Source organism: Caretta caretta, chromosome 2 (genome assembly GCF_965140235.1).
Source record: "Caretta caretta isolate rCarCar2 chromosome 2, rCarCar1.hap1, whole genome shotgun sequence".
NCBI classification, from domain to species: Eukaryota; Metazoa; Chordata; order Testudines; family Cheloniidae; genus Caretta; species Caretta caretta.
Window position 1 is genome coordinate 9641734 of NC_134207.1, and position 12214 is coordinate 9653947.

At 43.9% G+C, this 12214-nt stretch overlaps 1 protein-coding gene across 3 annotated transcripts in view; it reads left to right on the forward strand.

The window, feature by feature from the left end:
- SLC45A4 (solute carrier family 45 member 4) overlaps nt 1-12214 on the forward strand; it is a 142361-nt gene that overhangs the window by 93011 nt on the left and 37136 nt on the right. For all 3 annotated transcript variants that reach the window (XM_048841758.2, XM_048841757.2, XM_048841759.2), the window contains exon 2: nt 3327-3932. In XM_048841758.2, coding sequence (XP_048697715.1) covers nt 3689-3932 — 244 coding nt within the window. In that variant the 5' untranslated portion in view covers nt 3327-3688. The remainder of the gene's footprint in view (nt 1-3326; nt 3933-12214) is intronic.

The window sequence follows — 12214 nt, forward strand, 5'->3', positions numbered from 1 at the left end:
AAGAACCCCCATGGCTCTGTAAATGAGCATTAACCTCTTGTCCTGGCAAACTTTATTCTTGTATTAATCTTCATGTCACTGCAAAGATAACTTTTGGGGAGAGGAGGAAGCAGGATTATTCTAAAATAAACTAGTTGTGTTTATACTTAAGTCTTGCAAAAGACCTCACTATGAAGATGTGATAGTCCCTTCCAAGATAGTATTTTTGTGCTAGATTTGCATTTGGAATTGAATTGCAGCAGTGAGGGAAACCCATTGTAATCCTTAACCATCAAGCAGGTGGTGTTGGGTTTTTAGTCATCCTGTCTTGTCTCAGTGGATAAAACCTGACCATGCCGTGGTCGCTTGTCTTGATTATCGTTACTGCTTTCTCTGATACACAGATTATACTGGAAAGAGACAAGAAAAATGCAGCTGTTAACATTTTCTTCTTTGTTCAACAGAGATCCTAGAAATCTATTTGCTGTGGAAAAACATGGAATTTACATTTTAACAGAAAACCATTTAGTTTTTATGTTTTGTGAAAAAATAAACTGCATTATACTGTGTTTTTCATCCAGCTCTCCATATTAACTGACCCAGTGCTGACAGCCTGAGCCCAATATATAGAAGTATTTGGTATATGTAAGAAATACAAATTGCAATTCCATTAATTTTATTTTACTATGATTGATGGCACTGGTAGGCTTTGAGCTTGCTTAAAAATTGTAACAATCTCAATAAAACATTGTGTTCCAGTGATGATATATAGAGAGCACATGTGCGAGGGAAACTCAAGTTCAGCATTTCATTTTAATCACAGAAAAACATGGATTTTTATGGGGGGGTTTATTGGATAATTTTGGAGGGGGGAGCAGGATTATCACAGAAAACCAGGATCCCTTGTCAATCACAGCCTGTCACTCCACTCTTTGAATCTGACTCCCCCTTGCCATCCATATCAAGTTTAATCATCTTAGTCTCACCTTCAGGGTCTTGCTCAAATGGATCCTGGCCTAACTCTCTGATCTCATCATCTCCTTATCCCTTTCACTCTGCCAATGATACCAGCCCCCACCCTCATCCTTCTTCCACTTGCATGTTGATCCTGCCCCTATGCATGGAAAAACATTCTAATCTGATAAACTAAGTACCACTCGGGCTTCCTTCAGATGCCTTCCAAATATCTTCTACTTCAGAGAGAATTCCATGAATATTATAAAGGTGTGTCTCTGCTGCAAAGAAAAACCCATGGTGCAGAGACTGAACCCAGAGCAATTGATTTGCACTCATGGGGCTTGGGCTAAAAAGAGCAGTGTTGACATCTGGTCTTGGACTGGAGCCTGGGCTTTGAAACCCAGTGAGGGGGAGCATCTTGGAGCCCCAAGGGCAGGGGTGTGGGAGGGGGCTCTGGGCTGGGGCTGAGGGGTTTGGGGTGCAGGAGGGGGCTCTGGGCGGGGGCAAGGGCACAGGCTGGCTTGCGGCAGCTCCCAGTCAGCGGCACAGCCGGGGGGCTAAGACAGGCTTCCTGCCTGTTCTGGCACTGTGGACCACGCTGTGCCCCAGCAGCATCCAGCAGGTTCAGGTCCTAGGCAGAGGTGTGGCAGGCAGTGCTGTGCTGCTCTCACTTGCAGGCACGCGTGCCCCCCAGCTCCCATTGGCCACAGTTCCTGGCCAGTGGGAGTGCAGAGCCAGTACTCGGGCTGAGGGCAGCGCATGGAGCCACATAGGAAGCCCCCGCACCTAGAAGCCGGACCTGCTGGCAGCTTCTGGGGCGCAGCGTGGTCTATGGTGCCAGGACAGAGCTGTGATTGAATGTCTTGGTGTTATGGGGGGAAGAGGTAAGCATTAGGGACATGACAAATTCAAAGTTCAATATTGAAATATTGAACTTCAAAAGTTTCTTCCAGCTGAGTGACTTTTTTTACATTTCTGCTTAAATTTGTTACAGGAAAGACTATCAAGTTTTTCCTAACCGAAAAACTTTTCTTTTTTTTTTTTTTTTTTTTTAAACTCTTGGGTATTCAGATTTGTTAAGTAAACCATGGAAGTCAACGTCTACTAACCTGTACAATAGATCATGTATTTGAAGTATTATGGAGATTTGGGGAGGAAACTGTGGGATAATGGATATTACTGTGTGCTTAGTGTAAATGACAATTGTGGATCTCAAATATTTAAAGCATAGTACTTTCTTCCATTGAGATCTGGGAGGGCCATTGTAGGTGTTTCAGGAAGTGGTATTTGGTGAGTCAGTACGTGCTGGTCCCACCTGTCAGCATTGAACCTGTGTCCTGGAGAGTGATGTTGGAGTATGCTGTGACATCTCTTAAATGGAACCTAAAGCTGACTTGACAAAAGAACTTGTGAATTACAGTAACTCCTCACTTAAAGTTGTAGTTATGTTCCTGAAAAATGCAACTTTAGTGAAACTGTAAAACGAATCCAGTTTTCCCATAAGATTTAATGTAAATGTGGAGTGTTAGGTTCCAAGGAAATTTTTTTGGAGCAGACAAAAGTCATTATATACTGTGCAGTACTGTATGGTACTGTGGTTGGGAAGTGCCCCTAGTTTACCCCATACAGGCACAGCCCGCTGCAGGCAAGGACACTAGAAAGCACCTTTGCAGCAGCAGTGGCAGCTTACCCGGAGAAGAACAGGTGCCAACTTTGCCGGGAGATGCTCCAGGCCCGCCTCTTCCCGTCTCCACTCCACTCCAGGCCCACCTCTTCCCACCCTCACCCACATTCCACCTCCTCTCCTGAGCATGCCTCATCCCCGCTCCTCCCCCCCACACACACACCCTCCGGAAAGTCCTAAGCGCCACCAAACAGCTGTTTGGCAGCGCTTAGGACTTTCTGGGAGGCGGGGGAGGAGCGGAGACACGGCGCTTCCCCACTCCTAGGGAGCATTGCACAACTTTAAACAAGCATGTTCTCTAATTGAGCAGCGACTTAACTTTGAAGCAACGTTAAGTGGGAGGACGTTAAGTGAGAAGTTAGTGTACTGAGTCTTATACCTAGTATTCTGGCCAAAGCCTAAATATAGTAATTACACTTAGATTTTTCTCCTGCAAGTAATCTAAGCAAATTTAAATAACCTTCAACTCATGCCCGAAACTGTAGAGTAATGTTTCAGTGCCGTTAAACAGCAGCTGCATTTTAATGATGTGTGATGTGAAGCTTGTTAGCTGTTTTTAAAGTGCTTTGGGATAAAAGGCCCTATATTGGACGGGGGTGCTGATAGTGAAGAAAACGTTTGTTTAGTGTATACATTCCAAAGGGTGGTGGCATCTTGACACCTATTGCTTAGATATCTAATGGTCTGCACTTCACTTTTGTTGCAGATTAATCAGCCACTCGATGGGGATTAACAGTGGAGCACCTTTTTGTGTCGCCTTTCCACCTCTGCGTAGCAAGAATAACAACTTCAGCACTTTGTCAATAATAATTATGAAACTGGTATTAACTGAATGGCAATTATGGATTTTTAACTCTAATTCACAGTAAACTAGCAAGCCATATGTTGAAATTCCTACTAAGTAGCTTCCTGTTCTTTGTTTCATACCTACCTGAGAAGTTGTGAAGTACCTATCTGTACAAGAGGAATATAAGCATTACTTGCATCAGGAACACAACAGAAGTGGAAAGAGAAGACATCTTAGATATGATAGTATTATTTATAGAGTTATAATAAATATATATTTTTATGGTAATGAAAATGGCTCCCCAGAATGCTGACTCAGAATCTATGCAAGTTCAAGAGCTACCTGTGACAGATCTTCAGAAACCAGCAAACAAAGAGAATGAGAGTAAGGAGGAGACTATTAGCGAAGGATCCATAAACCGGATACCAATACGCCTGTGGGTGATGCATGGCGCAGTGATGTTTGGCAGGGAATTCTGTTATGCCATGGAGACAGCATTGGTAACCCCGGTATTGTTGCAAATTGGTAAGTACATTCTTTTCATGTCTAATCTACTGTTTTAAACAAAGTCATTGCTTGTTCTTAATGTTTTTTGGTTAATGCCATAGGAAGAAGTGGTTTTGTTACAGCTAGAGCAATCGGCTGTAAATTGGAACATCTGAGTTCCATTCTTGGCTCTGCTACTGACTAATTGTAACCTTTAACAAAATGTTAAACACTTTGAACTTGCATATACCATTTGTATAATTGTTTTTCTTGTTATTTCTTAGGGTTAACTTAGGGTTAATCTTATAGGAGATTTGAGGGAAAAGTACCAAGTATTTTTTGCTAATATTGTAAGTTGTCAGTACAAATATATAAAACCTATGTATTTTCAAATGTGTAAAGTTTTTAAAAATACACTAAGAACAAATCGTGTCAGATTATATCCAGATATCCATTTTAACGTATTGGACAAATATTGAGTCCAGTGGACTTTAGGTACAAACTTGTTTTCAGTAGTCTTGACACAAGAACTGGGAAATTTAATCAGGTTACTTTGCCCAAGAAAATGCTGAGACTATTGTGTGGATTGGCTTTGACAGTAACTATTGAGCTATATAATATTGTATGTTCTATATTGAGCTTCTAGTGAACCTTTTATCTTACCTGTAATTCAGTGAAGCTCTTGCTTGGTATCTTTCTTTTTTTTTATGTTTAAAGATACAAAGCAATATTGTGCCAAGAACTTGCTCATATTATGCAATAGGCAACTGGCACATGAGGAAAAGGAGAGAGTACTTATACCAAGTTCAACCTCTCACTTACATTGTATATCATTCCGAATGTTAAACTATATTTCAACTTTTTATGCTTGTGTCTGAAAAATCTCAAAATGAAGATAGAATGGATCCATGGTCAACATTAAGTTGTGAATGCATCCGATGAAGTGAGCTGTAGCTCACGAAAGCTTATGCTCAAATAAATTTGTTAGCTTCTAAGGTGCCACAAGTACTCCTTTTCTTTTTGCAAATACAGACTAACACGGCTGCTACTCTGAAACCTGTCATTAAGTTGTGTAGCTCTGAAGTAATATGCCATGGCTAATGTTAACTAAACATCTAACAGTTTTTGTTTGCTCAAATAAAGTTGCTGATTTAAACTATTAGCATGTTTTAAAACTAGATTGCAATTTAGCTGCCAACAACTCGGTCCCTTAATTAGGTCAGTGTTGTTGGTTCAGGAGGTCGGTAGGATTTCCTGTTACCAGCCAAGAGGGCCAACAAGAAGTCCATTAATGGACAGAGCAACTTTGGCCATCCTTGCTGCAGTCCACAGTGCATTGTGTAATAGAAATAAAATGAGGATTAAAATGAGTGTAGACGGTTCTGCTTCTTGCATATTAAGGAAGTGTTTGTGCCAGTTTCACAAATAATTGCTGGTCTCATTAAAAGACATGAGTCTCCAGACTTTCTAACCAAAGATGAAGGCCAGGTATTAAGTGTTTTAGATTAATAAACACTTCAGTATCCCTTGCTGTAGCAAGTGGTGAATGGGAAGAGGACAGAATTTGAGCAGGCTTAGTGGTGCCTGTGAATTATTTGTATGTAATATCGATATGCTTTAAAATACAGCTTAAAACAGTATTGCTTCATTACCTGACACTGCCACATTTGATCAAGTCCTACTTTGACCTTCCTATGTGATTTGGAAACCTGAAGATTGGTTTGTGGAATCAGTGGTTAATGAGGCTATAATTTTGTGGATCGTACAATATACCCTCTTTAAATATTGGCACATTAGTTGTTGTTGTTTTTCCAGTCCTGCATGAATTTATTAGATGTTTAATTCCCCCTTCCTCACAACTTCAAACCATTTTTTTTCCCCTAGGCTTGCCCCAACAGGTAATCTATATGGTAACTTGACAGTGCTGAATGGTTGTACAGTAATAGAAGATGTGAGTCAGTAACACTGTGTGTTTTTTCATGTGTTATTAACTTTATATATTTCAGCATTTTATGATTAAAAGATACAACTGAACTATTAAGGTATGTGCACATGCTGAAACTGAGTGACTGTTATATCAAAAGTAAACAATCGTTGCTGAAGGAGAACCATGGCCTTGTCTAAATGGGCAGGGGAGGAGTAGGGTGTAGCTTGTCTTCAGTTGACACTTGCTATTTGCTGCACTATACAGAAGCCATACCAATAGCATGCACACAGGACAGCTCTGCCCTCTTTCAATTTGTATCATGTACATGCAGCATACTAAGCGCATGACTATCTGGGAAGGTATTCCACAATCCTTTGCGTCACTGCTGAGCATTGTATACTCTGGGTTTTTTTCTTCAAACATTGTCAGATGCATAGCAGAAACCTGTGGAATTCTGGGACTTGAGGCCAAACCAAAAAAAAAAATCTGTGATTCCATTCTCTCCATCCCATGCTTCCTCTTTTTCTGGGCAGGCTAGTAACGTTTTTTTAATTGTTGGCTGCATTGCTATGCTTGGAACCACAAATATACAGAGGCTGCTTGGGCTTTATTTGACCTCTTTAAGCTGAGTAGCTTTAGTTTGGACTTTGCCTGCTGCACCACCGAGCAGATGGCGTAGCCGTAGCAGCTCCTCCAGCAGTGACGGGAAGGGGGATGAGGAAGAAAATGACGACAACAAAGCTGTTCCTGGAACAGCTTCATGCGGTGCCGTTTCAGGGCTTGGGAAGCCAGCATCTGTTGATGGGAAAGTATTGTTCTATTCACCTGGGATGACCAAGTAAGTGGTGAGAGAATTTCAGGGTGGTGAAAACAACCTTTTTTGGATATCTGTGCTGAAGTAGCTCCAGAGCTGCAATAGCAGCATACCAGCACAGTGCCCCACTCACCGCTAGCCACCTCTAAATGATACCAGTCCATAGCCAACTAATTCAGTAGAAGGGAGATCAACTGCTGGGGCTATTGTCATGCAGGCACTTGACATCCATAAGGTACTGCTGCAGTCGGTTATAAAGCTTGGTAATGCTCAGGAGATTGTTGATGGCTTGCACACATGGGATTCCAAACTGCACTGGGGCAACTGATGGAACCCATGTGCCTACAGTCTGCCCCCTGCACGAGGTCGGCTTCTAAACAAAGGGGTATTTCTCCATGGTGCTATATGATTTGGTTGATTACCCATGGTAGATTAACATACACAAATGGAGGATGGTCTGGAAAGGCCATGATGCTAGGATCTTTTGGAACTCAGGCCTATTTACGTTAAGGGATAAAGGACCGTTTGCCCCCAGGATCGCTATGGGCTTTAACAGTGTGGAGATTGCTCAGATTATCCCAGGAGACCTGGCTTATCCTCTGCTTCATTCACAGACTGCTTGGATGGAAGGAAGGAATTATTTAACTGTCACATCACTAGTTGTAGAATGACAGCGGAGTGTGCGTTTGGCTATCTGAAAGGAAGATGGCACTGTTAATGGGCTAGGTTGGAAGCTGCAGGGGGAAAAAAGCCTGAGATTATACCTGCATGTTGTATTTTGCACAATAATATGAGAGCAAGGGGGAGAGAGAGCCTTGCCAGTGGGTGGGAAGCTGAGGTACAGAGACTTGCTCAGCAGTTTGAGCAGCCAGCCAGGCACCCACTAGAAAATGGCAAGAGCCAGGTTAGTACTGTCAGGGATATGTATTGCTGTTACATTGAATTTCAGGCCTGAAAATGTACAGCTGTACATCTGTTTCCTCTGCTGCCTCTTCTTCTGTCTTCCTGTGGGTAATGTCAGGGCTCAAAGTTATCGGGGATGTTAGATAATCCTAGAATATCAGGGTTGGAAGGGACCTCAGGAGGTCATCTAGTCCAACCCCCTGCTCAAAGCAGGACCAATCCCCAACTAATCATCCCAGCCAGGGTTTTGTCAAGCCTGACCTTTAAAACCTCAAATATAGGAGATTCCACCACCTCCCTAGGTAACGCATTCCAGTGCTTCACCACCCTCCTAGTGAAAAAGTTTTTCCTAATATCCAACCCAAACCTCCCCCACTACAACTTGAGACCATTACTCCTTGTTCTCAGTGGTAGCAGATGACAGAACAGTCTAGATCCATCCTCTTTGGAACCCCCTTTCAGATAGTTGAAAGGAGCTATCAAATCCCCCCTCATTCTTCTCTTCTGCAGACTAAACCATCCCAGTTCCCTCAGCCTCTCCTCATAAGTCATGTTTTACAGTCCCTAATCATTTTTGTTGCCCTCCCCTGGACGCTTTCCAATTTTTCCATATCCTTCTTGTAGTGTGGGGCCCAAAACTGGACACAGTACTCCAGATGAGGCCTCACCAATATCGAACAGAGGGGAACAATCAAGTCCCTCGATCTGCTAGCAATGCCCCTACTTATACAGCCCAAAATGCTGTTAGCCTTCTTGGCAACAAGGGCACACTGTTGACTCCTATCCAGCTTCTCGTCCCCTGTAACCCCTAGGTCCTTTTCTGCAGAACTGCTGCCTAGCCATTCGGTCCCTAGTCTGTAGCAGTGCATGGGAGTCTTCCATCCTAAGTGCAGGACTTTGCACTTGTCCTTATTGAACCTCATCAGATTTCTTTTGGCCCAATCCTCTAATTTGTCTAGGGCCCTCTGTATCCTATCCCTACCCTCCAGCGTATCTGCCTCTCTTCTCAGTTTAGTGTCATCTGCAAACTTGCTGAGGGTGCAGTCCACGCCATCCTCCAGATCATTAATGAAGATATTGAACAAAACCGACCCCAGGACCAACCCTTGGGGCACTCCACTTGATACCGGCTGCCAACTAGACATGGAGCTATTGATCACTACCCGTTGAGCCCGACGAACTAGCCAGCTTTCTATCCACCTTATAGTCCATCCAGCCCATATTTCTTTAACTTGCTGGCAAGAATACTGTGGGAGACCGTGTCAAAAGCTTTGCTAAAGTCAAGGAATAACACATCCACTGCTTTCCCCTCATCCACAAAACCAGTTATCTCGTCATAGAAGGCAATTAGATTAGTCAGGCATGACTTGCCCTTGGTGAATCCATGCTGACTGTTCCTGATCACTTTCCTCTCCTCTAAGTGCTTCAGAATTGATTCCTTGAGGACCTGCTCCATGATTTTTCCAGGGACTGAGGTGAGGCTGACTGGCCTGTAGTTCCCCAGATCCTCCTTCCCATTTTTAAAGATGGGCACTACGTTAGCCTTTTTCCAGACATCCGGGACCTCCCCCGATCACCATGAGTTTTCAAAGATAATGGCCAATGGCTCTGCAATCACATCCGCCAACTCCTTTAGCACTCTCGGATGATGACTTGAAAGAGCTGGGCTCCCAGGTACAATTGTTCTCCCTGCCCTGACCTTGGCCCAGAAGGGAATAGTATTTGGAAGCACTGCTGTAGGGGCATAGCAGGTAACATATGCCAGTGTTCCTAGTACCCTGTGTCCAGTGGCAGGAGAACATGGCTATGTCCTGGTTGAGGACACTGAATTGTATGTACATCCTCTAGCAGCAAATGCTGTAGCAAAGCATTCTGCTTCTGTATTGCCTCAATGCGTTGCCTCTGCATGTCCCTGTCTCTCACTACAGTGTCTCTTGCCATGACAGTGCGGTCTCTGGCCACTTCATCTCTCGCTCGCATTCTTGATAGCTTTCCTCTCTGATCTCAAACAACTAGCTCTCCCTTATTTTTCAATTTTTTGGAGCATTTGCAGTGAGTTCTAACACTTCATCTCCAGTTTTTCATTTCTCCCCTCTCAGGTTAGCCAGCCATTGATAAAGGCCCTGTCCTTGAGGGTCAGGCAGCTGCAAGTGCTGTGGTTGGGGAAGTAGGAATCACTTGTGGATTTTTGTCAATCTTTTTTTTTAAATATGTATTTACCCCTCTCTGAGATTCTTCCCATTCTTGAGGGGAACATCAGTTGGTAAGTGGGGTGCATGAGGAGGGCTAGATGGGGATTTTTGGATGTTCAGTCTATTCCATTTGGGTTTGCAGTTATGCCTGGGAGGCTGGGGGGGGAGGAGCGGGGGCAGGGGAGAGGAGAGGGATAGCATTGTTCCCCCTTCAACACTGCAGTCTATGCTGTGTCTTGGAGGCACTTCTGTGATGTTAGAGGGATTAGCAGGAGTTTCTGGAGGTGAACTGGATAGCAATTCCCATTTCCTTTAGGCCAGGGGTCTCCAAGTCCTGGCCGCAGGCCATCTGCGGCCTGAGAACCTCCCCGCTGAGGCCCGCAGAGGAGAGACCTATGCTGCCAGCAATATCTGCTGCAGGTGCCGCCCCTGCACCCCCCCCCCCAGCTCCCATTGGCTGGGGCAGAGGGACAGAGGTATCATCACTAGTTGCCAGGCAGAGTCAGCCATGGAGGCAGTATCACTTTTTTCCACAATGAATATAAACAAGTCAAAATACCGAACACCACTATCTGATGCCCACCTTGCTGCAATCCTGAAGGTTTCAACTGCTCAGTCACTGAGGCCAAACATCTACAAACTAACAGAATTGAAGCATTGCCAGGTGTCTGGCAAACACTGAAAACTCTCCGGCAGGCGAAGAATTGTATCAAGTTGTATGACCTTTTTATTATTTCTAAGAAATTCAAAATAAAAAATACAATATAAACGTTTTCTTTTCTGAGCACCATCTTCAGTGACCTTATTGGCCCGCGGGGAGGATTTGAGGTCTGGCACTGGCCCGAAGGTAAATTGAGTTTGAGACCCCTGCTTTAGGCTTTCCTGACTCTTGATGACATTACAGTGAGGTGGGGGACTAGGAGGTAGAGAATAGCCTTATTCAAAAAGGCAAAGGGTGGACGGAATGCTCTGTGAAGTTATTCACCAAGATGGTCCCCCCCCCTCCCCAACCTTTATCCCAAGGTAAACTTTTCCTGTGTGAATGTGTACATCAGGGCATACACACCTCAGCAGGGAGCTGTAGTCTTAGTACCTTGTCCGCCTCGTGTCAACTGAGAATACTAACCAACCTTTTTTTTCTCATAATGACGGTCTTAAATTGTTGAATTTTGCAAAACTAAATGATTGAATTATTCAAATGTTGCGCAAGGGGAGGTGGAGTATAGGTTGTGGCTGCATCATGCTGTGTGGGCTGAGGGAGGCAGGGGCTAGAGACAAAGGGTCCTAGTTCACATCCACCAGAACTGGTTGCAGCCCTGGAGCATCCGGAGCAGAAGTTAGAATGGTAGTATGGTAAAATAATAAACTGTAAAGATAGATACTTACATGCCTAGGATCTGCCTCCTGAGTGTCTGGCCAGCAGTTGGGCGGGCTTCCTACCCAGTTGGTTTCTGAAGCAATTCTGGCTTTCTGGGAAAAGCGTTTCACTGCTCTCCATGTTCCTCCTGTGATGGTTTTTGCTGCTTGTCCTTGTGTAGAGTGCCCAGGGTCCCCAACTTGCTTAGGGGTGGTGGTGGTATAAATGCTTAAACCTGTCAGTGCCTCAGAAAATTTACAGGTTACATTTCCACAGCTGGATTGTTCCCTGGCTTTAATGCAAGTTCTCCTAAGCAGTTTTTTCTTTATCCATTACTGGGCAGTATTCCAGTTGTGACCCCCATCATGGGAATCTGAATAGTGATGTCCACAAACACCCCTTTATCATGGTGGCTGGCCCCAAGAGCTTGCTGCACTGATGCTTCTGTCCATATGGCAAGGAGATCTTGGGTCTTAACGTGGTGCCAAATAGCTGCTCAAGGCAAGTTGTAAAGGCTTTTGGAGTAATATCACTGTAATGCCATTATATTGGAATCCAGGAGCAAATGGGCTGATCCTGGCACTGTGCCAGATTTTACAGTGGGGAGACGACCAGCTTGACTCCAAGTAGTGGTGGGCACAAAGGTCAACGGATAGTTTGGCCACAGAGGCCCCCCGAGGCAGTTTGGTAGTCCTTCAACTGCTATCCCAAAGTAGCACGTGGCAGCATTGCATATATGAGAATATTAGACCGCACTAACTAAACTAGCATTGAATTTAGCACACTTCAAAAGACTGCAGAAATCGCAATAAATGCACAGTTGGTGGATTTCCATGAATTTTGTGTGTGTGTACACAAGTATTTTCAAACTATACTAACTATGAGTTGGTCCAGACAAAATGCTCCGTCCAGACAAATGATGTCGTTTCATTATTAACGCTCTTCTAAAATTTAACCCTATATGGTATAAATTTTCCTTCAGTCAAAACAGTTCCTACAGTGGATCTGTCTACCACACCACTGAAATTATTTGAAAAGAACAAAACCGGGTGAGCAGTTTTGATGCTGCTTTGCTAAACTTACTAAGTTTGATTTTTTTTTTTTTTAACTAGAAAGTGATTTGGTTCA